The sequence below is a fragment of the Hippocampus comes genome, unplaced genomic scaffold, assembly GCF_001891065.2.
Source record: "Hippocampus comes isolate QL1 unplaced genomic scaffold, H_comes_QL1_v1.1 scaffold199, whole genome shotgun sequence".
Lineage (NCBI taxonomy): Eukaryota > Metazoa > Chordata > Actinopteri > Syngnathiformes > Syngnathidae > Hippocampus > Hippocampus comes.
The window spans coordinates 300,740-323,935 of record NW_017805372.1 but is presented as its reverse complement, the minus strand read 5'-3'; the positions used below and the strand labels follow the sequence as shown (position 1 = coordinate 323,935).

The following is a 23,196-nucleotide window of genomic DNA, read 5'->3' as shown; positions in this document are numbered from 1 at the left end:
ACCAGCTCAGCACGTTTCAGACTTTCCTTTATTCACAAAACAAAGCCAGGTGTGGTTTTAGAAAAAGAATATTGTTACATTCATTTAAAGACCACCGGAGACAGCAACTTCGTAAACTTGGACTCCAGGTATGGGGTTAGGTAAGGTGGTCTTTTTTTTTTTTTTTTTAAATTCTCGTCTCACATCAGTCCCATACAAACATTCTGTTCCACATCACTCTTGCTTTCAAGCCACGACAACCGCAGCCTGGTGTCGCCGCTTTGCTTTTTGTCTCGCTCGCCCGCTCCCCCCGCTTTGCCATTCTTAGCACGCTCCGGATTGCAGGACTGGCTGGAACTGTCCGACCATGCAGATGTCTTCCTGCTTCTGGCGCACGATGCGCTGGATGGCCGGGGGCAGGCCGCGGGGGTTCCTGGAGAAGACCAGGGCGTAGCCGTCATCGCAGCTGCCGTCCTCCTTGACGGTGCGGCAGGCGTAGGTGATGGCGTAGTTGTCGTAGTCGGTGTCGATCACCCAGTAGTTGTCCCCTGGTGAAGGTTGGGGTTCACAAACTGTTAGGAAAGGGACCCCAAAAAAGGGATTTTTTTTGGGGGGGGGGGGGGGGGGGGGGGGGACACTTGCCTCCGCTGGACAGGTAGCTGGCCAGTCCCTGGTAGTTCATGAACATCTTTCCGGGGGTTGCGGGGTCGGGAACGGAGTACTGGGCAGCCATGTCAGCGCATACGACCCAGAAGCTACGACATAAAAACATGGAAAATCTTGAACCCAACGCTTTTCTCATCTTTTACAATCCGGAAGCATCTTGGAAACGATGCTGAGAAACCGACTCCGGTCTGGATAGTAATTCCCTGCACCAGTCATAAATTTACCCACCTATCCACAATATTTGTGGTTTTATCTGAAACTTTTTTTTTTTGGGGGGGGTCAGGGAGGAGCTAAGTTTAGCTTGGGTCGTCAGTGGCAATGCGAGAGTTTGCCGCATGTGCTTGCAAGTTTCAAAATGAAATCATTTGCAAGCCATTTATTTTGAAGGATCATATCGTAAGACCTGCGATTGGCTGGCAACCAGTTCAGGGTGTACCCCGCCTACTGCCCGAAGACAGCCGGGATAGGCTGCAGCACGCCGGCGACCCCGTTTTAGGATAAGCGGATTCAAAAATGGATGGATGGAGATTCTAAGATGAGGTACCGCCCTTCTCCAACCATTTTTGATGGACTTTTGATTTTTGACAGCTGTAAAGAAGGACAAATGATCTTCTGTTCTTTTTCCCTTTACGTCGGACAATTTCGAAAATGCGGGTGTCCGACGAACCCGAAGAGGGTGACGCGTCCCTTGGAGGAAGCCGTCATGCTGCCGTCGTCGTCGATGGTGTACTCCGCCGAGATGTTGTCCTGTAGGAACAAACCCTCCGGATCCTTCTTCTGCAAAGCGTACCACTTCCCTGAGTACTGAATGCAGAACATTAATCGGGTTTGTCAGACCTGCTTTCCAATTCATTTTGAGTTGTTTTTCATCAGTGGCAACTTTAAGGATGTACTTACTCTCTTGGGATCAAAGTCCTGTTTGACGGAAAAGCTGTCAACCACGCATGGGGTGGACAGACAGCTCTCAATGCAGGACAGAACGACCAGCAGGAGGGCCAGCTTGGTGGACGCCATTCTGGGCGGGCACACACAAGATCACAACATCACGTTACGAGGAGAAAACACTGGTTGAGGTCAACCATCCCAGAAAAAGTCTTATATCCAACATTCAATTTGACCTCCCAAAAACGTGACCCCGTTAAATCCTGTCACTTCATGTAGTGTGACAATCATTTTTTCTTCACAAGCAGGCCATCAACTTTGCTGGTAACACCTCATACACCAAAAAAAAAAAAAAGATCTTTGTCCTACCTTCTTTATGTCGAGGTATGAGCAAGAAGTCTTCGTCTGTGGCCAAACACCAGATTGGGTCCGGCGTCCGCCGCCGCCTCCTTTATATACGGCTAAACGTAGACCAGCTTACGACTGATTTTCATTGCCGGGAACTAAATAAGGTGCTTAAATCTAGAAGTAATCTCATTGGCGCGAAGTCCTTACCGTAAGCTGGCTTCTGTGTTCAAATTGGCCAAAGATTTACCATAAAAAAAAAACAAAACAAAACAAAAACAATTTGACTTTTATGTAACTAACTGGAGGCACAATCATTTGCATGTTACTTGGAAAGACCGCACCCAAATCTTTAAAGAGAGACTTTAGTCCAAGTCTATTTTGCTCAAGTTGTACAGTTTCTGTTTCAGGGGGGCCCAAAACTTTTTTTTAGAAATGACGCTGTTACCATGAATGTTGAAAATGGTCGTTTGTGCTGCCCGAAATGAAGAGTTAAGTATGCTGTACATTTACATCCTTTCATACCACGTCCCTGCTCAAATTATGCTTCATGCTAGCAAATGTCATGGCCTAGCAATGTGCTTTTAGAAGTACATCAAACATTTACTGATTTCAAACCGCAACACACAAATCCAAATGGAGTACTCAAATAAATAAATTAATTTAAAAAAATTGTGCGGCACAAATGCAGCTTTCAGCGACATCGAAGCAGTCCTTCCACGGATCTTCAGGTCAGGCCGAAGCAAAAACCAAAGTGTTTGTTTGCATTGTTTTATTTGTAAGAAAACAAACTCCTGTTGTACTTTCCTAAAAAGAAGAAAATGAAAATAAGAAATGTGTTTGACTCCCTTTCTGTACCCAATGTGAACTGAACTCCCATGAACCCGTGTTAGTACTGAACCCTGATTTTTTTTTAGTACCATAATTGTTGTCTCCTGAATGAATGCTTGCCGACAGATTGTATGGCACACAAACAAACACACTCCCATCTTCTCCGCCATGTGAACTCACGAACTTCCCAGATTAACCTCGGTCACCTGCGATTACCGCTGTCATAACGTAGCAACGTGACAATAACCCACCAAAATTGTCCCCAGACTGTCTGCTGCTGCGCGTGTCTCTTTTACCCGATTAAAGCTAGCCAAAAAAAGGACATTAAGTTCATGGCCTGCATATAAACATAGTAAACAGTGTCCTCACTGAGACAGACGACACACAAGCCAATCAAGTCAGACGATCTACTTTCTCCTCTGGGCTCTAATCCGTTTTGTGTGGGCCTGAAACGGCTCACGGACGCAAATAGATTCACTGTGCAACTGCTGCGATTGAATAAAAAGCTGCTATGTCTAATCATGTTGAAGAAAGAACTGCTAATTTGTGATTTGGGGTTGAAATATTATCTTTTGTGATACCAGTCCTGTAACCTTTCTGACACGCCGTGGATTAACTATTGAATGGGGCGAATGTCACTCAGGACTAAAGAATAATACATTCTGTACTACTTTCAACATACTGTATTTTTTAATGTTTTATCTCGATGCTTTTTCCCACCCAAGAAGGAAAAGACAGGACCGAGGGAGTGGAAAAGGAAAGATGAAGTACTAAAGTATGACTTTGATTCCACCTGGTGGTCATTATTTGTACTGCAGCTGGTGAGTGGTGGTTGGAATTGTTCCCATCGTGCCTCCAGCAGGTGGCAATGGAGGGCTTCTCCTCCAGCTTGCACACCTGCTGCCAATTTGATCATCATGATGAAGCCATCCATGTATTGAAGGACTGGCGAGTCGGATTATTGATCTTGTTGCCACTCTTGCTCAAGTGTCGTTTTCTCGACCTCTCGTCATAGTCGCTTTTACCTCGAGTTCCTCGGTAGTAAGTACTGATGTAATTTTGTCTTTGATCTTGTTTTGTTTTCATGTAATTGGACTCTTGTCATGTTGTGTATATTCTCGGTGTTACTTTTACCTTGCTTTTTGTTTATGCGTTGAGCAGCCATTTCTGTTTATATTTTTTAATAAATATTTTTGTTACGGATTTTTGTCTACGTTTCTGGGATCCAATCACCACTCGGTTCATTCCCGAACTGTGTCAGATGGCATCAGTTTCATCCTGGAACAAATTAGGCAAAAAAAACAAAATACGGATAAACTCCTGGACTGTTGTGATTGATTATAGTGGAAACACATTATTAATATGACCTTTTCAAAAGCGCTTATGCAAACCATGTTGACACAATCCGTTGCCGCAGCCTTGTGATGCAAAGGTGTGAATAACAACAACAACAACAACAGACATGGCATTTAGAACAGCGCAGACAGTTGTGGTGCAGAGATAATCAACCCGTGTCCTAATTTAATCGGGCTTATGCTCGAGGAGGTCTTGTTTGATAAGCGCTTAAAGAGCTTGCACGGGCCTGCGTGAGACGGCCATAAGAGACGAGCAAAATTGCAAGACGAGACAATGAACAAAAGCACAGCACCAATGTGGCAGAAATATATGTACGTGAAGAGGCTCTACCCTGCAAATTTTTTGAGCCCCATAATGGGGCAAATGTCTTAGAGTAGCATAAGCAAGCGCCTACGGTCACAAGGTCGCAGCTGCGGGTTATGACCAAAAGAACAAGATCAGGAATACAAAAGAAGTTTCCTCCACAGGGTGTCCAGAATCTCCTTTAGCGATAGCGTGAGAAGTTCAGTCCTCCGGGGATGGTGCTCCCCCTTCTGCATTGAGACGAGGTGGTTCGGGGATGTGCTTAGGATGCTTCCTGGGCGCCTCCCTGGCGTTCCGGGCATATCCCACAGCAAGGAGGTTACGGATACGACCCGGGACACCCTGTAGATGCTGCCTCCCGGTTGGCTTGGGAGCGCCTTGGAATCCACCACCAGAAGAGCTGGAAGAAGTGGCTGTGGAGAGGGTAACTACTCGGATCCAAATGAGGCCCGTTGAGCACAAAAGCCAGTCCAAGTCATTGGTTGATACTCCTGTGATGACTGCGATCACTGTGGGGCCCATATGGGCTCGGAGATGATCACCTGACTAGGTAGATCCCCTGCTAACCTTTCCAAGTATCTGCTGAGGGCAGGAGGATTGTTTGCATTCAGCCCTCTGCCTTCTCATCAGGGCTCTTCATCCAACGCGTACACAGGGGGGAGGGGGATTATTATTTTTACTTCTAACCAGCACTTTATACCATCGTTTGGTCTCCCCATTTTGGATTACGATAAAGGCCTAAAGTGGATCTCGCATCAGCTTTTTGTTGCTTTTCGGGTAGCCTTGTCGGTTCATAGTTGGAGGTAGCATTGTGACAGCAAAGGTCAAAGCCAGAGATTTGCTGTTGCCTTTGAAGAGGCTGCCGTCATTTGGGTGAAGAGGACGCGGCGGGAAAGATGGGCGTGCAAAAGGAGGATGTAGAAAAGTTCCTCAAAGGGAACCCGACTTTTACGAAGGAGTACTTTGCCAAGAAGATGACTCAAAGCGACATATCCAAGCTGTCGGGACTTCCGGAAAAACAGGTGGACTTCAGCCAATTTCAGGAACTCAGCCAGGTAGTCTGACTACTTTAACTGAAAAACACGCGTCCGAACCCAAATCGGGAAGATTACGCTGCCTTTGTCCCCCCCCAGGTGGAGGAAAGTCGGATCATGTATGACCTGATCACAGACATGCAGGAGAACATCAACATGGAGAAAGTGGTCTTCAAGATCCTCAAGAGAATCAGTGCGCTGATCCACGCCGACCGCTGCAGCCTGTTCATGTACAGGCAGAGGAACGGCATCGGCGAGTTGGCCACCAGACTCTTCGGTGTCAACACCCAGTCTGAGTTGGACGAGTGCGTCGTGCCGCCCGATTCCGAGATCGTCTACCCACTGGACTTGGGGATCGTTGGTCACGTAGCCCAGACCAAGAAGACGGTCAACGTGAAGGATGTCAAAGAGGTAACCGCTACTCAGTACGACCAACAGGTGGCAGCAAACTGACACGAAGCCACCTCAATGATGTTTATTTGGCAAGACTTCCAAGTCAAGCTAAATCAGACAAAAAAAAACTATATACATACATACACAATATAGGTGATATAGAAGTATAAAGCTATCATAATTTGAGGCCCCTGTGAACACTTTTCCGGCCAAGACAAGCCAGTTGCGGGTGAATGCAGCCATGCAGCTATATTTGACCAAGTGAAGGTTTAATCCACTTGTGAGACATAATCCATTTATTTGCCGCTCTGCTCGAGTGGATTACACGGCCCGTGTATTTCGTCAGCAGGAATGGACAACCGATTTAGTTTCCTGTCTGCATACATTTTTAATCTTTTACGTTGGTTTACTGTATTAAGTGGTCCCCCCTTCAAATCTTGGTGCTCAAATCCAGCCAGCTAAGAAAATGATGTTTTGCTAGCAACATTTTGTGCCTCTCCTCTACTGTATGTTTGAAATGTGCCAGACGGTGTAAAACTGACACTCCTGAGAATTCTGTACAAAGGTAATATTTGAATTATAGTGATGATCCCATTGTCGTTAAACTTAATGAGCAAAGCATATTCAGTAGCGGTATTTCATCGTTGATGCTAAAATAGCTATTTTGAACCACTGCTACCATCCGATAAAACTGTTTACTCCATGTTGTCATGTTCCAGTCAAACTAATATTGTGTATTTTCTGTGTTTCAGAACCAGTACTTCAGCTCATTTGTGGATGAGCTCACTGATTACAAGACCAGGAACGTTCTGGCCGCGCCCATCCTCAACGGCAAAGACCTGGTGGCCGTGATCATCGCCCTCAACAAGACCACCGGGCCTCATTTCACGAATGAGGATGAAGACGTGAGACCCGCTCCGCTTGACTTTTTGTAGCTGTCGAACATTTGTAATCATGCACGCGTGTTCTTTTGCAGCTCTTTTTAAAGTATCTGAAAATTGCCACTTTGAACTTGAAGATCTACCACCTGAGTTACCTCCACAACTGTGAAACCCGTAAAGGACAGGTGAAGCACAGGACAGTGACGGAAGTCGCCATATAAGGCCCATTTGCTTCAAGCTTTGCTCGTTGCTTTCTATTCGGTCACCACTAGATGTCACTAAATTCTACACACGCACAGGACAGTGACGGAAGTCGCCATATAAGGCCCTTTGCTTCGAGCTTTGCTCGTTGCATTCTATTCGGTTACCACTAGATGTCACTAAAGTCTACACACTGTTTTTTTTTTTTTTTTTCCATGAGATGAATCCACCGTTGTGGCATATGAATCAGCTACAATTCTGTAGAATTGCTTTTAATGTATTTTAAAAACTAAATGGTCGTTTTCCAGCTGCTGCTATGGTCCGCCAACAAAGTATTCGAAGAGTTGACCGACATCGAGCGACAGTTCCACAAGGCCTTGTACACGGTGCGAGCCTACCTCAACTGTGACCGCTACTCTGTCGGCTTACTTGACATGACCAAGGAAAAGGCGAGTTTTCTCTGTTTTGCTCTTCCATCATTTTTTTTTTCCTTTTTTAGCCGAACATAATTCTGTTTCTGTCTTTCAGGAGTTCTTTGACGTTTGGCCAGTGTTAATGGGAGAGCAGCCTCCTTACTCTGGACCTCTAACTCCTGACGGAAGGGTACTCATTTTGTAATATTTCCCAGAATGGAAAAAAAAAAATTCGAAAAGGTAAATATTTCTCTTTATTTTCAAGGAAATACATTTCTACAAAGTAATTGATTACATACTACACGGGAAGGAAGATATCAAAGTAATACCGTAAGTAAAGCCTTTTTTATTTGGACTTTTAACTTGATATACAATATCACACACAAACAAAATAATATATAAATAAAATAAAAACACAAACAGGCCTTTACGCACAAGTTTGCCCATGTTTGACGCTGGTTACGAAGTGATCAAACTGTAAATAACATGGTGCTCCTCCGGCTGGTTTCGATGTCATTGGAATTCCGTTGAAATGGGGACCGCATTTTATTTGGACTTTTAACTTGATATACAATATCACGTACAAAAAAAATTTAAATGAATAAAATAAAAACACAAATTTGGTTACGAATTGATCAAACTGGAAATAACATGGTGCTCCTCCGGCTGGTTTCAATGCCATTGGAATTCCGTTGAAATGGGGACCGCGATGTATTTTACAATAAATACATGATCTGGGATTAGTTTATGCCTAGTTGTCCTTAAAAATGCTTACGATATACCGTAATGTCTGTGAATTAGATCAGACTAACGTCTTTATTTGTCATCTAGTAATCCACCGGCAGACCACTGGGCCTTGAGCAGCGGCTTGCCTACTTATGTTGCTGAAAGTGGCTTTGTGAGTTCCATTTACAGCAATATGGTCTTCGCTTTGTGTTTTCATGAGCAATCCATTTATTGGTTTTGTCCTCCCTTAGATTTGCAATATTATGAATGCGGGGGCGGATGAGACGTTTGATTTCCAGGTAGGAGAGGCGCAGTCGTGAAAGAGAAGAGTGTCAATGTGCCGCTCAATGAACACGATATATTTTGTCGTTTGTATGATCCAGACCGAGGCGCTGGACAGCAGCGGATGGACCATAAAGAATGTTCTCTCCCTCCCGATCGTCAACAAAAAGGAAGAGATCGTCGGCGTGGCGACATTTTACAACAGAAAAGATGGAAAGCCTTTTGACGATCATGATGAGCAGCTCATGGAGGTATGATATTTTCAGATCGCCATTCCATATTCCGCTGAATTTTCTGTACCGGTCCTGATTGTTCTGGTGTCACTTGTTTCCAAGGCTTTGACCCAGTTCCTGGGCTGGTCAGCTTTGAACACGGACACGTATGACAAAATGAACAAGCTGGAGAACCGCAAAGACATTGCCCAGGACATGGTGCTCTACCATGTTAAATGCCGGGACGATGAAATTCAAAATATCCTGGTGAGTACCAGATTCTTGTTGAAGATGTTTAAAGATTCTTCAGTTCTACATTTTGAGAGTGGAGACTCCCTATTAAAACTCATTCACCGCCAGCCCATGGTAAAACATTTTGACGTCTCTAGCAGTCAATGGTAGTCAACGAGAAAACAAACGTCCTGCATATCAAAACTGCACAAAAGCTCATGACTGACCACAATTCCCGTAGGAATGAGACAATCTTTAGGGGGCGAGATGTCAGGAAATTTTTTTAAGTGGATGATAGGTGATGGGGCAAACCTCCTTTGTTTAGAGGTCAAAGTTCAAATCCAGGGATTTGCGTTATGGTGAAAGGTTTTTCTTTTAGGAATTAAGGTTAGCAGTAAAAACACATTAAATTCAACACCACCTTGGACTTCAAGAGCCAGTATGAACATAAAATTTTTCTATCCGCTCCCAGAACACCCAAGAGCTGTATGACTGCGAACCATGGGAGTGTGAAGAGGAGGAGCTTCAAAATATCTTGGTAAAATGGTGAACAATGGAATGTCGAGCGGGTTGAATGCAGTTGTGTCGAAGACTTTTTATTTTGTAGAAAAAAGACCTGCCGCCTCTGATCAAGAAATTTGAGATCTACGAGTTCCGCTTTTCGGATTTCAACTGCACAGAGATGGAACTGGTCAAGTGCGGGATTCAGATGTACTACGAAGTGGGCGTCGTCAAGAAGTTCCAAATCCCGCAGGAGGTGATTGTCCATACTCCCGTACTTGGTCTCATCAAACATTTTGGGATTCCTTCTGAGCATCGCGGTTCCATCGGCTCTCTCCTCAGGTGCTGGTTCGTTTCATGTACTCTGTCAGTAAAGGCTACAGGAGAATCACTTATCACAACTGGCGCCACGGCTTCAACGTGGGCCAGACCATGTTCACGCTTTTGACGGTATTTACCTTCATGCCGATTCAGCCTAAACAAAAAAAAAAAAAGCAAAGCGGGATTTCTTTCATACTTGCGTCTTTGTGCCAGACGGGACTGCTGAAGAGGTACTATACCGACCTGGAGGTCATGGCCATGATTACAGCAGGCTTCCTTCATGACATTGACCACAGAGGGACCAATAATTTGTACCAGGTCAAGTAAGTGTTGCCTGCTGTATTTTCTACCTGACATTGGTCTTATTAATCACCTGTCAATTACAAATGTGCAGTATTATGGCTCGACAGTGTTTCTGAAAACGAATGGGGGGTGGTAGCGATTAGCATATATTGGATGTGTAATCCAGATGACATTGTTTTGAAAGAATCCGAATTATGTTCACGTCAAAACAGATCAGGCAACCCTCTAGCCAAGCTGCACGGATCTTCCGTCTTGGAACGGCACCATCTAGAGTTTGGGAAATTTCTCTTGTCCGATGAGGTGAGAACGTACAGCGGACCGGTCGACAGCCATTTGCAGAGCGTGTAAACAAGCTAACTGTACCTTTTTTAAAACATTTTTTTGTATGTTGTGTGATCCCAAGACTTCTTTCGCATATCATGACAAAAACTAAATGTGCATGTTTTGAACCTGAAACCCAACAACGTACAGTTCTTCCTTTCCTCCCTCACCCGTAGTCACTGAACATCTACCAGAACCTGAACAGGCGACAGATGGACCACGTCGTTCACCTCACCGATATCGCCATCATCGCCACTGATCTCGCCCTTTATTTCAAGTGAGCCGACGTTATGCTTACGCGTACAAGGGTAGACCACCACCAAGAATATGCGGGAATAAATGCTCATCCTTTCTCCTCGCATGCCAGAAAGAGGACCATGTTCCAGAAGATTGTGGACCTTTCGCACACATATGAGGACGAAAAGAAGTGGGTTGATTTCATGTCTCTAGAAACAACCAGGAAGGAGATCGTCATGTGAGTGGACTCTATACACACACACCCCAAAAAAATGTTTCTGCTCATTGTCTCGAGCCTTTCACAAATGTTTTGTCACTGCAGGGCCATGATGATGACCGCTTGCGACTTGTCGGCCATCACCAAACCTTGGGAAGTGCAAAGCAAGGTGAGGCGTATGCGCAGTTCTTGAAATACCTCCGCAGTACTCATTGTGTGTTTGCGTCATGCAGGTTGCCCTGTCCGTGGCGGCGGAGTTTTGGGAGCAAGGCGACCTGGAGAGGACGGTGCTGGAGCAACAACCCATTGTAAGTCATTGCAAATGATTTCAACAATGAGTAAGAATTCTCAATGGACATCCTGTGATGCGTTCATTCGCATTTACAGTCCTCCCATTTTTACAACACATACCTCATCTGCTCAACAGAAAACCGTACTTGTGCACTTTGCATGTGCAAAATCGATTTTAACAATTTGTCCTCTGGTGACAAGCAAGGATTTCCAGTTTGACATGATGCCGGCTTCATCAAAATGGAATACATTTACCATCTGCCAAGTACAATACTGAAACAAAGTGGTACATGTACATAATGTACTGCATTATTAACAAGTGGACGAAACCTTATTCGAATGTGTTTCCAGTTCTAATTTTATGTACTTTTGCATCCGCCAGCCTATGATGGACAGGAACAAAGCAGCAGAGCTCCCCAAACTCCAATGTGGTTTCATCGACTTTGTCTGCACGTTTGTCTACAAGGTGAAGCTTCATTTGACTGGTTCGATAAACCAGTTGTCAATCAAACCATATAACAGGAGGATGAATTGTACTCCCCTCCCTCCCACAGGAGTTCTCCCGCTTCCACCCCCAAATCCAACCCATGCTGGATGGAATCCTGAACAACAGGAAGGAGTGGAACGCCAAAAAGGAAGAGTATGAGGCAAAACTCAAAGCCACCGAGGACGAGAAGGCGGCGAAGCAGGCAGCCGCAGCCAGGAAAGGTGCCATTAGAAAATGAATCGTAAATGGTCGCGTTTCTGTGTGATTGAATGCTCAGCATGATTCTGAGTAACATTTTGCCTTTGACCATCAGCGGATAACGCCGGCGGTGGAGGCTCCAAGACCTGCTCGGTTTGCTGAAACACTCACAGGAGAATTTGATGACCACTGTAGTCTCCGCCAAGGAAGGGGAGAAAAAAATAAGTCAGGGAGATGGACATGCGTGCAAACGTGGTCCCATAGAATTTCTGCAGGGAAATTGGTGCTTTTCAGGAAAGAGCAGAAAGAATCGGAAGCAAGAGAAGCATCTTCTAGTGTTTGTCGAATATTTACATACTTGGACTGTGTAAGTGTGCATGTACTGTACATATGGGATGTGAGTGTATGTTCCAAAATTTGGGGTTGCTTGTCAACTCGAGCATACTGTAAATACACCCTTGTTGCTAAAAACAGATTCCTGTGTGCTGTTTCCACAAACGGTTCCTTTCGACAAATACAGTACCGACACAATAACACTGTACGGGTGCATGTTAATACATTGGAACAGTGTGGAAAACAATTTGTCTCAGTGGTTAGATTAAAATAGTTTTTTCATTAACTACTTTGAACGCTGCATGCTCCGTGTGTGACACAAAGATTCAAATAAAGCAAATATATTTTTAGTGTTGACAATTTAGAGAGGAGTGCTTATGTCCACAGTGCACTTTCTACTACTGGCGGTTGACCCCAATCCTGGGATTATTGCTAACCAACGCCAGGATTACAACCGGCCTTGAAATCAAGGACACACACACACACACACGCGCCTGCATCCCAATAAATACTCTCATCACCTCACATGAAAAATAATCAGCTTTTATTCATTTTGGAACACAACAGACAGGAAGTGATGGCTCACTTAGGAAGAGTATGAGGCAAAACTCAAAGCCACCGAGGACGAGAAGGCGGCGAAGCAGGCAGCCGCAGCCAGGAAAGGTGCCATTAGAAAATGAATCGTAAATGGTCGCGTTTCTGTGTGATTGAATGCTCAGCATGATTCTGAGTAACATTTTGCCTTTGACCATCAGCGGATAACGCCGGCGGTGGAGGCTCCAAGACCTGCTCGGTTTGCTGAAACACTCACAGGAGAATTTGATGACCACTGTAGTCTCCGCCAAGGAAGGGGAGAAAAAAATAAGTCAGGGAGATGGACGTGCGTGCAAACGTGGTCCCATAGAATTTCTGCAGGGAAATTGGTGCTTTTCAGGAAAGAGCAGAAAGAATCGGAAGCAAGAGAAGCATCTTCTAGTGTTTGTCGAATATTTACATACTTGGACTGTGTAAGTGTGCATGTACTGTACATATGGGATGTGAGTGTATGTTCCAAAATTTGGGGTTGCTTGTCAACTCGAGCATACTGTAAATACACCCTTGTTGCTAAAAACAGATTCCTGTGTGCTGTTTCCACAAACGGTTCCTTTCGACAAATACAGTACCGACACAATAACACTGTACGGGTGCATGTTAATACATTGGAACAGTGTGGAAAACAATTTGTCTCAGTGGTTAGATTAAAATAGTTTTTTCATTAACTACTTTGAACGCTGCATGCTCCGTGTGTGACACAAAGATTCAAATAAAGCAAATATATTTTTAGTGTTGACAATTTAGAGAGGAGTGCTTATGTCCACAGTGCACTTTCTACTAGTGGCGGTTGACCCCAATCCTGGGATTATTGCTGCTAAACAACGCCAGGATTACAAACGGCCTTGAAATCAAGGACGGGGACACGCACGCACGTGCCTGCATCCCAATGAACACTCTCATCACCTCACATGAAAAATAATCAGCTTTTATTCATTTTGGAACACAACAGACAGGAAGTGATGGCTCACTTGAGGATGGTGTCTGAATTAGCTGTGGAGACAGAAGGGGGAGAAACATTGAGACCAGGAAATAGACATGTATTGAGTGATGATGTCACCGTCGTGTGCTACCTTCGGCCAGTTGTTTGGCAATGCGCTCCTGTTCCTCTCGGGCCGCCTTTTCAGCCTCCTCCACCTTGCGCTCCTCCTCTGCGATGGGCTTCAGGTATTCTGAAATAATAACAATGTTGTGATGCCATATCTTGCGATAATTAATTTTTCTGATGTAGAGAAGAGGTAGGGAACCTATGGCCGGTGAAAGCAATTGCACCGACTGCACTCTTTTTACATCACTGTACTGAAAGTTTTATTTGTCCCCAGTGTGGGACAAATAAAGGATATATTAAGGAAGAGGAGTGCTTAATAAACTTACCAAACCTCTGTTTGCCATACAAGACGCCAAGCAACAGGGCAGACCACCGGGCCGTCTGAAAATATCACGCACACCATTAGGTTATGTACGTTCATAGAAATAACACCATAAAGTTCCAAATTTGTCTTTCAGCAATCTACTGCGCTTTAAAAACAAGCACGCTCGCGAAGTCCTCCTTGACCTTCCGTCGGATGAGTTTAAAAATACGCACGCATTTACTAAAAGAACACGTACACGGATCTTATCAAAGTGGTTCACTACAGACTATAGGAAATATTTTTCCGAGAATTTCTGCGTAGTTTTTGCGTATTTATATGAAAAACACCTCAATGTCATTGCAGTGACATGCGTGGGACAAACTTCAACGAGCTTACTACGCAAAGAAAATAAAATACAACTTTAACCATCGGACGCATCACAATATGATTAACGAGAGAATGGTACCGTAACGAAAACAGAGTCGCGTTAGAATAATCTAAGAAGTGTTTGTTTCACCTTAATGAGCGGAGAGACAGATACGGGAGGAGCCATGATGAAGACAAGAACATTCACTTCCGCCTTTTTCTTCTTCTGGTGACTCAAAGTGGATACAGCGCCCCCACTCCGTCTGAATAGTGTTAGCGCAACAACCACAATTGGACCTTAAGCACAGTAAAAAAAATTACACTTTATAGGTTAAACATTCGCGTTGTAAAACACGGCTATCTGTTACAAACAGCGTTTTTATCTTCTACACTTGCTACAATATTTAAGCTTTTATTTTCACATTTCCTGTTGGAGTGAATTTTTACTTTGAAGGCACAAGGAAAAGCCTGACGCCAGATTTGAACAACCATCCGCGAACGCTGCACCTGTGCACGATGAGGCCAAACGTGCTCACCAGTCAAACTGATTAGTTTTATAAAAAAATAACAGGAGGATACACAGGCGACGAATACAACAGTTTACACCGGGCCCGGTTGAAAGTGGCAACAAGGTAAAGAAATTGTGCTTATCAGTCAATGTATTTGTGTTTGTCATTAGATTTTGACGTTAATTAATCACAGCTTCGCTATGTGGAATTAATTGCAAAAAAGGTAAGTGACAACAAAATTAATTTTTTGTAAACCATCAAGTGAAAATAGCTTGAATAAAGGAAATGGTGTTTAAATGTTGCCAATATGTTAAGATTTGAGGAAGCGACAGTCTTAAACGCTTATTGTTAAAAAGCAATACAAAATTCATTTGCACAACTCCACTTATGCCCACTTCAACCTCTGAAAATATAGCACAGTATTTTGGATTTTATGAGCATTAAGCTTTTTCCTCCTCATAGACATTCTCTATTGAGGAAAAACTGATTGTCGCATAATATAAAACTACAATCCGTCGCAATCAAAATTGATGTGCATGTTCTCCACCTATGCCCAGCCAGAATTTTAATACTGAACTTTAGATCTGTGAAAATGCATGTCATGATAATTGATATAAATACAGGGATAGCTTTTTTTTGTAAACATATTTATTCAACAGGAAAAAAAACAGACTTTTACATGATTACATATGTCACATGAGTCTATATACATTATTTTAGAGTCCATAACACATTTAAACTTGTAAAGGTATTTTACAGGGAAAATTACCGAAGCTGAGAACATTTGAAAACAAAATGGAAAAGTTGTAAATACTGCTCTGTTTTATATTTTCAAAAATGTCGCCAAAAGGCCAAGCGCCGATTTCCAAAACACAATTAAATAACACGTTCTACACTTGGTATGTACACAGGATGCAGTCTTCTTCATTCATTGTCATAGATGCACTCTGAGGAGGAAGATGCCATCATGATTAAAAATTCCTTTCATTTAGAATTTGAAACTGATTGATTGGAATAACATACCATCGTCGATATCGTCATAAATGTCACCGTCGCTGAAAATAAAATAAAAAAAAAAAAACAAGTCAGCTTTCTTGTTTACTTGTTGCTCCCTGTTTTGCTATATGTGAACCACGTGAAAATATTTATGCTACTCACTCCATGCAAATATGGCACATTGAAACGTAACCAACTGTGAAGGACAAACACACATAGGCCATTAGGGAAAAAAACAAAAACAAAACGGCTGTATGTCCCAATACTTTTGTGCACTCACACTTGCCCTCCTCGTTGCGACAGATCATTTTGTTGTCGCTGGGCTTGACGATCACGTCAAGTCTCTCCCCGGCTTTGACCGCCAGCTCTTTGATGCCCCACTTTTTGTTCACCGCAGTGGGGCTGACGGTCACCTGATACAGGACCTGGATCTCACCGTCATACTGAAAGCACGTTGCATGACAAGGACATCCATTGTGTATATATGTATACATACATATATATAGAGAGAGAAAGAAAGAAATACAAACTTTGAACTTTTTCCTGAAGTCTTTCTCTTCTTTCTCAAGCTTCTTCGTCTTTTTCGGGTCAGTCTCTTCCGCCTTGCCTCTGCCTCTCGTGGACGGAATGCTGAGGAAACAAAAATGGCGGCGCAACTTGGGAAAAGGCCGCGACAAAGTCGCGCCGAATGACACGATCGTACCTGCTGATGGGTGGCGGAGGCGGCTGGTTTTGGGCGTCCACGTCGTAGTAGAGCTCGTCGTCAACTTCAAACATATGAAAGAGTTTTTCGGTTGTCGTCTTTTCGTTTTCGACTTACAGTCGAACACAATGGTCGTCGAAAGACAATTGTTCCTTTGTTCTAATTTGATCCAAATTTGCCACAATTATACAGAACAAAAACAAGACTGGATCATTCATTTATCTTTTTCGATGCTTTTTAATAGAAGAATTCTTTAAATAGTTTTGCTAGATGTATTTTTAAAGTTGACATTAATTTAAAAAAAAAAGATGAACTATCGTGTTTTGTATCTTGCATAAGAAAAATGAAAAAGGTTTTCTTCTTTTCCTTTCATTGAAAAAAAAAACAGAAAAAAATAAATACTGGAATGAACCACAAACAAAATTAGCCTTTTGTATTTAAATTCTACTTTCAAAAATATCCTAATTGATATGTGATATAAATAATATCGTCACACGATGCTGAACAGAATTTGAAGTGTCAAAAATGGATGACTATTTAAAAAAAAATGCAACTAAAATCCACAAATGATCCTTTTTTTCCTTTCTCTTTAAAAAAAAAAAATATATATTATTTTGAAATACCTGCATTGTCCTCGGCCGTAAACTGGCTGGGTGGAGGAAGTCTGGCACATCAGAAGAAAGGAGAAATGTCAAAAGTCATCCTACATATCTGCCGAAAGATCATCACGTCACTTTGACTCGATCTGTTTGGCAGCCGATGCCCTCAATTTCCGGATGATCGGCGTCATGCGTCAGTCCCGCCAACGTAATCAGCGGATTAGTGATCGACAAACACAATTAGTTGATTGCACACAAACAACAAGCCAATTTAAAAAAAAAATTAAAAATCAATCTCATGCAACGTGAATGACATCATCAGTGGTCGGCAAAGAATCAAATCAACAGAAGGCGGCATCATCTCCTCCTCCTCTCCGCCTTGACGTCACGGCTCGAGCGATTGACGTGAAAGATTGCGGGATTGACGTGTGAGAACCGGCCTTACTACCGAGTGTATTTTTACACTTTAGTGCTGACTGGACGTCTGTTTCGCTCAAAAATCTTCAGGAGGCCCAGCGACTTTGGAACGGACAACCTGGGCCGTTGGTGACTAAACAGCCAAATATATACAGAGATTTTTTTTTTTTTTTAATACGTTCTTATTTCATCGTGTCAGTGTTTGGCATTACCCACCTCACATCCAAATCCGGATCGATGACGTCATTATAGAGTTCGTCATCCTCTATTGGGGGAGGCGGTAAAAACACTGTGGGGGGTCGGGGGGGGGGGGGGAATGGAATTACGACTTATTATAATGAGTCAAATGAATTATAACAAAATTCAGTGAAAAGGTTGAGCCAAGTTACCTCCTTGTCCACTGATTCCACTGCGGGGAGAAAACGGGTTGGAATATTTATATCAAAGCAAATTTATTTGATTAAAAAAAAAAAATCAAGCAGAATACACTTTACTTGACATGGAATGAAACAAACCCCCCCCCCCCACCCCCAGACACACACAAACAAAAATGTATCAATTGATACGAACGATTTGAAAGTTACTTGGCACCTGCCGTCCGACGAGGCCACGTCCACGTCATCGTAGACGTCAAAGCTGGAGCCCTGCTGAGCTTGTTGCGTCTTCAGAGTGTTGAAGTCAATCTCCACCGAGGTCGTCTTCACGTAGCCAACTGGCAAAGGAGCAAGCAACTTTTGCGACATCGTACCAAAGTATTTTTTTTTTTTTTTTGATGAAATTTTAGTGTTTTTTTTTTTTTTTTTCACGAAAATCTGACAAGTTAAACTTTTACCCAAAAAAAAAAAAAAGTCACAATTTTGGTTTTGATTTTGAGGAAAATAATACCGGTGACAAAAAAAAAAAAACTCAACATACTGGATCCATCTTGTTTCCGTCCCAACCATTTGCCCTCTGGGTTGCCTTGAACTCGAATGATGTCCAGGCAGTCGCCTCGCTTGAGCGCCAGCTCCGTCTTACTGCCTTTGCAGTCCCCGCGAGCTTTGCCCTGATGGATCGCTTCCACGGGGCCCACCAGCTGAAATGCCAAAATAATAGCGCCGATAAAGTTCCAAAACTATCCGGCAAAGTGTCAAAAGGGTGTCGCGTCTCACCTTGAATTTCTTTCTGGCCTCTTGTTCTTTCTTCTCTCGCCCCTTTTGCTCCTTCTTCTCGGCCTCCAGTTGTCGTTTCTCCTCTTTCTCTTTCCTTTTCTCGTGTTCGTCCCTGTTGACGAGCAGAAACCGAATGGGGGAAAAAAATCTCTGACTTGGTTAAAAAAAAAAAAAAGAAAACAAACCCAAAATGTTCTCTTACCACGCGTCGTCAAGAGGCTCGTACATATCGCCGCTGTCGTCGTCCTGTTCTTCCTCCTGGACACGCGTGGATGCAAATCAAAACGATGAGCAAACTTTACGATCAATGATGATGATGTGATGATTCCGTTAAGCGTCGCGTCAATGTAGCAAACGTGTCGGATTCGGATCGAATTGAAAGGAGGAGTTAAGCGTTTGTCACCTTCGGCCTCAGGCTTGGATGACCTGAAGGGAGCCCAAAAAAAAAAAAAAAAAAAATTAGGTTTGAAACTTCGGTTAAAAGTGACGTTACAAAGGTCCACGTTCACTATTTTGGACTTTGTCATCTCAATCATTTCTAGCACGTGGTTGCCCAAAAGCAAAACCGCAAAGTTGCAGCATCATCCGTGGCAGGAAATGAAATGTAGTGGTTGTAACTTTACCTGAATAATGTCTAAATGTCTGACGATAATGATTTTGAAACTGTTCAAACATTTACAAGAACTACAAAAAAAAAAGTTATTCCATGATATTAAAGTCATCATTTTTATGACAAATAATATCCTCAAAACATCTTGACACGTTTGATGCTTTTCAGTGTCGACCGCACCTGCAGACGGCGGTAGAGGAGGAGGAAGGGACGAGCTGATCTTGACCGCGTCGACATCGTCATAGGATTCTTCCTGGTGCACGCTGCAAGGTACAAGTTAAAAATGTACATTGCATGTAATGCACATGTACGCGCGTGAGTGCATGCGTGCATTACATGGTTCCCGAAGGTCGCGGGGGTAGACTTGGAAGTGCACTTCGAGGCGGCTGAGGCCGGTTTGCGCCAAGGTTACCGGACGCTGAGCCAGTTGGGGGAACTGTTTTGTTGACAGTGTTATTTCCTGTCACACAAAAAAACAAAAAAAAACAAAACACATTTGTGTGACTGTGTGTTTATTCCGACATTGCAGTATATCGAGCGAATACTTGCGGGCCGAGAAAGCCCTTATAACGGCTTTAAAAAATGACGGGCGACTTGAGGCTTGCTCGATGTTGATTTTGGACTTTGGTAATAGTTTGTCACTGTATTTGGAACGCAATAATTGATACTGGCAATGCATCAATATCCAGGTGATTTAATTTAACGGGACAATAAACGATCTGATGAAGGCGCGTGTGCGTCAGCCCTTATCTCGTCTGTTTATAAAGAGCTCTCGCTCGAAACTCTCTCCCTGCTTCCTTCTTCACAAGTTCCCCATACGGCAAAAACAAAGTGAGCCGGCCGTTGAGGGGGCGGAGCCAAGAGAGAAAAATGGACAGTGAACTTGACTTGGACAAATGGAGGAAGTCAATATGTGACTAATGCAAACCTTTGAACAAGTTAAGTCACTCAGTTGTAATTCAAAAGTCTTTATGACTTTTATTGGTCGTAAAAAAAAAAAAAAGGTTTTCAGATCCAAACAAATTTTTCTTCGAGCTTAAGCAACTTACCATGAAAAATCCCCGCAGCTCTTCTGAAGTCTTCCAGGTCTACTTTGGGCGGTCGTTTCGGTTTAGCGGGCGCAGGGCCCAAAGTGAGCGCGTTTGGAAGCGGCTTGCGTTTCGCTTCCGAAGGGGAATCATCATCGTTGGTGTCGGTGTTCTGAATTGAGGCATTGGGCGGAATTCTCAAGCTGGGCTTTTTACTGGCCGGGGGTTTGGGAGGGGGGACGGCAGGGTTGCCACTGAGAGGCGGTCTGGCGTCCGCCTCCACGCTGAGGTCTGACTCGGACTTGTTTTTCTGCTTATTGAAAGCCTCTTTGGCCGCCAGGAAGTTTGACGGAGGCGACGCTTTGTCTGTGTTGGGCTCATTCTGTTGCCGTAACTTGACGACGCTGCTGTTGGGTTTTCGGTGCAACGGAGGCACTTTCGGCGGCGTGGGCTCGGTCGGCGAGCCTCCGCCGCTCTCTTCTTTAACCCAACTTGGTTTGGATCCTGCCGGAGGTGGTTTCGGACCGGGGGGTTTGGGGTTTGAAAGGCTCGTGCTGAGAGGAGGTTTGGGAAGGGTGGGCTTCAGCACGGGGCTTTTGATTTCAGGAGACTTCGCTCCTGGTGACTTTAGAGCTGTCTGCCCCCTCTCAAAAACAGCTTTTTTATCCGTCATCTCGCCAAGGGTGTTGTTAAATCTGCTCGCCACTTTAGTCGTGTTTGCTCCCGGCGCTTCCGTGTCACTTTTTATTGTGCTTTTAAGGTAGGACGAGGGTTTGGGCGGTAGATTAGACGAGGGTTTGGGCGGTAGATTTAAATTACCGCCCGAGAGACTCTCCAAAACTGGTTTCTTGGACGGTATGGCGGGACCAGATGAGAGGGTGACGTTGAGTGGCGCTTTGTGTCTCGGTGACGGCGAGGAGCTCTCCTCGGCGCCCCCGGCGTTGGCTTGAAAACGAGCCATGATGGCCTTGACGTCGGCCTTGTTTTCCTGCAACCAATGGGAAAAAGAACGATCACGCAACTCCAGGCTAACGCCCGCGGACGATTTAGAGGAGCGGTGACACTTTGGACGCGGAGGCGCACTGGGACTGCAGAGTCAAAGAAGAAAGAAGCGGACAACACAGTACGAGGAAGTACAGATAAGAGTCAAGGACGGAAAGCTGCTGCTGCTGCTGTTGTCATGGCAGCCATGTCATTGCAAAACATTTGCGACTTCAAATGAGCTCCAACTTCTGCGTGCGCTGATCGTTGTTCCACTCGGCGGCCCCTCAATGTAAAACTGGAAAGTCATTCCGAAAGAAAAAAATGGCATACAGCACCGATGCACATTTTGCCCCCTTGCCGGAACCTTGGCAACAACAACAACCATATATTTTTTTTTTCAACATTTACCACCCCCCCCCCCTTGCCGGAACCTTGGCAACAACAACAACCATATATTTTTTTTTTCAACATTTACCATTTGCACAATTTGATTTTGGTAGAAATAAACAGGCAAATAACAAACACCTTTCCTGACTGTTGTTAAATGCTGCCATCCATATTGTGGAAAATGTGCAAGTTTGAATTCGCTAAATAATTTGATTTACATTTTGAATTTTTTTTTTTCTTTTTTCAATATACAAAGTTGGAGTTTACGGTCGAGTTTAATCATGAGGAATATGAAACAACTTCATCTTAAACTCATATTATTGAACATCCACCTGCCCCCTGATGAAAAAGTTGTACGAGCATCATCCCCATGACAAGCTGGGAAATGAAATCAGTCGAAAAATACCCTCCGTCACGTGTCTGTTTCTCAAAAAAAACCTAAAATTACCCAACATGTGTTGCTCCAGAGAGTTGCAACTGTGCCTCTTGGACTAATGCAAAAGACTTTTACAAAACTATAGCTTTGTAAAAACAATAAAAACCTTTCTAATTGTCCTTTTTTTGTTCAGGTTTGCACATAATGCGCATATTGATCAATTGCTCACGGCGATGCACCACTGCATAGCAAAGGATAATTTAGACGCCAGCTTTGAAATGAAATTGTTTGTGCGATAGGAGCCAGGTTCTCTGGTCAAAGCAAAGAGGAAGCAAACTTTTCTATTTCCAGTTTGATGAGAGATGAGGGCCAAAGTTGCACAAGAAAGAGACACAGAAGTGAAACAAAATGGCTCCCTTTTCAGATTGAGTTGAATATCCAATGAATAAAAAAAAAAATATATATATATATTTTTATATATATATATATATATATATATATATAAAATAGCGGAATCATCCCGTTGACCCTACAAGTCTGTCAATATTTCGACAAGCCCTGTCGAATTACGCACTTGTCGCTCACGAGCGAATAGTTCAACGAGCTGCTGACGTCATAAAAATTGAAGGTCCGTCACATATCTTAGCAGTTGTCTATTATTTTTAATGTCGTTTGAGGGACTCACCATGTTGAGAGCAGTCCCGTTGGCCTCGGCTGTGTCTGACGAAGTCGCTGTGCCGTGCTTGCGTACGTGTGTGTGTGTGTGTGTGTGTGTGTGTGTATGTGTGAGTTTGTGTACCTGACCGAGAGAGTGAGTGAGAGAGAGAGAGCGTTAGTGGACGTCAAAGAGCGATATAAAGCATTGAGTGTGTGAGTGAGTGTGAACTGCTGTGGGTTAGGTGTCGACTACTTCCTCTCTCACCCCGTGCTGCGTGTGTGTGTGTGTGTGTGTGTCACACTTTCTATTATCTCGTGTGCTGATCTCATGGTTTGCTTGTCGCTGGCCACTTTGCTTCTTGCCTGTGTCCGGCAGCTTGGTTCCAAGGGACTATAAAGACAAAAAAAAAAAAAAATTGTTCGCTTCAATCAGGGCCACCCCTGATTGAAGCGAATAATTTTTTTTTTCCCTCTGATTTGTAGGCCTTCTATAGGCCTGGGAGGATAAGCATTCCTCAAACTTCAG

At 43.7% G+C, this 23,196-nt stretch overlaps 3 protein-coding genes and 1 long non-coding RNA gene across 8 annotated transcripts; 1 reads left to right on the top strand and 3 right to left on the bottom strand.

Moving 5' to 3' along the window:
- Positions 1 to 10: 10 nt before the first annotated feature.
- On the bottom strand, positions 11 to 1,962 carry rbp4l (retinol binding protein 4, like). 2 transcript variants are annotated; one of them, XM_019872038.1, is made up of 5 exons: positions 1,897 to 1,962; positions 1,543 to 1,660; positions 1,313 to 1,449; positions 622 to 734; positions 11 to 527 (listed from the first exon to the last, which is right to left on the bottom strand). In XM_019872038.1, the coding sequence occupies exons 2-5, from the start codon at positions 1,657 to 1,659 to the stop codon at positions 304 to 306; spliced, it is 591 nt and encodes a 196-aa protein (XP_019727597.1). In that variant the 5' UTR covers position 1,660; positions 1,897 to 1,962; the 3' UTR covers positions 11 to 303. The 2 variants fall into 2 exon arrangements, with proteins under 2 accessions (XP_019727597.1, XP_019727598.1); XM_019872039.1 differs by lacking the exon at positions 1,897 to 1,962 and having other exon boundaries at positions 1,543 to 1,862.
- Positions 1,963 to 3,680: 1,718 nt separating this feature from the next.
- Positions 3,681 to 12,514, top strand: pde6b (phosphodiesterase 6B, cGMP-specific, rod, beta). Its single transcript, XM_019872036.1, has 24 exons — positions 3,681 to 3,744; positions 4,527 to 5,417; positions 5,496 to 5,807; positions 6,542 to 6,694; positions 6,766 to 6,855; positions 7,180 to 7,320; positions 7,400 to 7,474; positions 7,550 to 7,614; positions 8,116 to 8,182; positions 8,262 to 8,309; positions 8,394 to 8,543; positions 8,628 to 8,771; positions 9,208 to 9,273; positions 9,343 to 9,492; positions 9,579 to 9,686; positions 9,771 to 9,880; positions 10,073 to 10,160; positions 10,358 to 10,458; positions 10,549 to 10,656; positions 10,741 to 10,804; positions 10,869 to 10,943; positions 11,309 to 11,392; positions 11,481 to 11,634; positions 11,727 to 12,514. The coding sequence occupies exons 2-24, from the start codon at positions 5,259 to 5,261 to the stop codon at positions 11,771 to 11,773; spliced, it is 2,559 nt and encodes an 852-aa protein (XP_019727595.1). The 5' UTR covers positions 3,681 to 3,744; positions 4,527 to 5,258; the 3' UTR covers positions 11,774 to 12,514.
- A 928-nt stretch (positions 12,515 to 13,442) lies between these two features.
- LOC109517093 (uncharacterized) lies at positions 13,443 to 14,472 on the bottom strand. Its single transcript, XR_002168475.1, has 4 exons — positions 14,405 to 14,472; positions 13,910 to 13,964; positions 13,609 to 13,707; positions 13,443 to 13,528 (listed from the first exon to the last, which is right to left on the bottom strand). It is a non-coding gene; the product is annotated as an uncharacterized LOC109517093 (long non-coding RNA).
- A 915-nt stretch (positions 14,473 to 15,387) lies between these two features.
- On the bottom strand, positions 15,388 to 22,905 carry fyb1b (FYN binding protein 1 b). Of its 4 annotated transcripts, XM_019872031.1 has the most exons (19): positions 22,699 to 22,900; positions 20,288 to 21,254; positions 19,575 to 19,698; positions 19,419 to 19,501; positions 19,032 to 19,054; positions 18,831 to 18,886; positions 18,629 to 18,740; positions 18,393 to 18,552; positions 18,069 to 18,189; positions 17,867 to 17,886; positions 17,694 to 17,766; positions 17,524 to 17,610; positions 17,085 to 17,125; positions 16,462 to 16,525; positions 16,289 to 16,388; positions 16,039 to 16,201; positions 15,921 to 15,954; positions 15,786 to 15,817; positions 15,388 to 15,709 (listed from the first exon to the last, which is right to left on the bottom strand). In XM_019872031.1, the coding sequence occupies exons 1-19, from the start codon at positions 22,699 to 22,701 to the stop codon at positions 15,687 to 15,689; spliced, it is 2,286 nt and encodes a 761-aa protein (XP_019727590.1). In that variant the 5' UTR covers positions 22,702 to 22,900; the 3' UTR covers positions 15,388 to 15,686. The 4 variants fall into 4 exon arrangements, with proteins under 4 accessions (XP_019727590.1, XP_019727591.1, XP_019727594.1 ...); XM_019872032.1 differs by lacking the exon at positions 17,524 to 17,610 and having other exon boundaries at positions 22,699 to 22,899; XM_019872035.1 differs by lacking the exons at positions 15,388 to 15,709; positions 15,786 to 15,817; positions 15,921 to 15,954; ... (1 more) ...; positions 16,289 to 16,388; positions 16,462 to 16,525 and having other exon boundaries at positions 17,094 to 17,125; positions 17,509 to 17,610; positions 22,699 to 22,905.
- Between the last annotated feature and the right edge of the window lie 291 nt (positions 22,906 to 23,196).

Bases quoted from the DNA above. Each gene is read 5' to 3' on its own strand.
- fyb1b (XM_019872031.1), bottom strand. The intron at 19,699-20,287 runs GTAAGTTGCTTA...TTTGTGTGACAG, and splicing joins AGCTGCGGGGATTTTTCATG to GAAATAACACTGTCAACAAA. The intron at 16,202-16,288 runs GTTTGTATTTCT...ACGTGCTTTCAG, and splicing joins ACTTCAGGAAAAAGTTCAAA to TATGACGGTGAGATCCAGGT.
- pde6b (XM_019872036.1), top strand. From the start codon at position 5,259: ATGGGCGTGCAAAAGGAGGATGTAGAAAAGTTCCTCAAAGGGAACCCG. The intron at 7,321-7,399 runs GCGAGTTTTCTC...TCTGTCTTTCAG, and splicing joins TTGACATGACCAAGGAAAAG to GAGTTCTTTGACGTTTGGCC. The intron at 9,493-9,578 runs GTGATTGTCCAT...CTCTCTCCTCAG, and splicing joins AGTTCCAAATCCCGCAGGAG to GTGCTGGTTCGTTTCATGTA.
- rbp4l (XM_019872038.1), bottom strand. From the start codon at position 1,659: ATGGCGTCCACCAAGCTGGCCCTCCTGCTGGTCGTTCTGTCCTGCATT. The intron at 735-1,312 runs GTTCGTCGGACA...TTTATGTCGTAG, and splicing joins GGACGCGTCACCCTCTTCGG to CTTCTGGGTCGTATGCGCTG. The intron at 528-621 runs GCAAGTGTCCCC...AACCTTCACCAG, and splicing joins CAGCTACCTGTCCAGCGGAG to GGGACAACTACTGGGTGATC.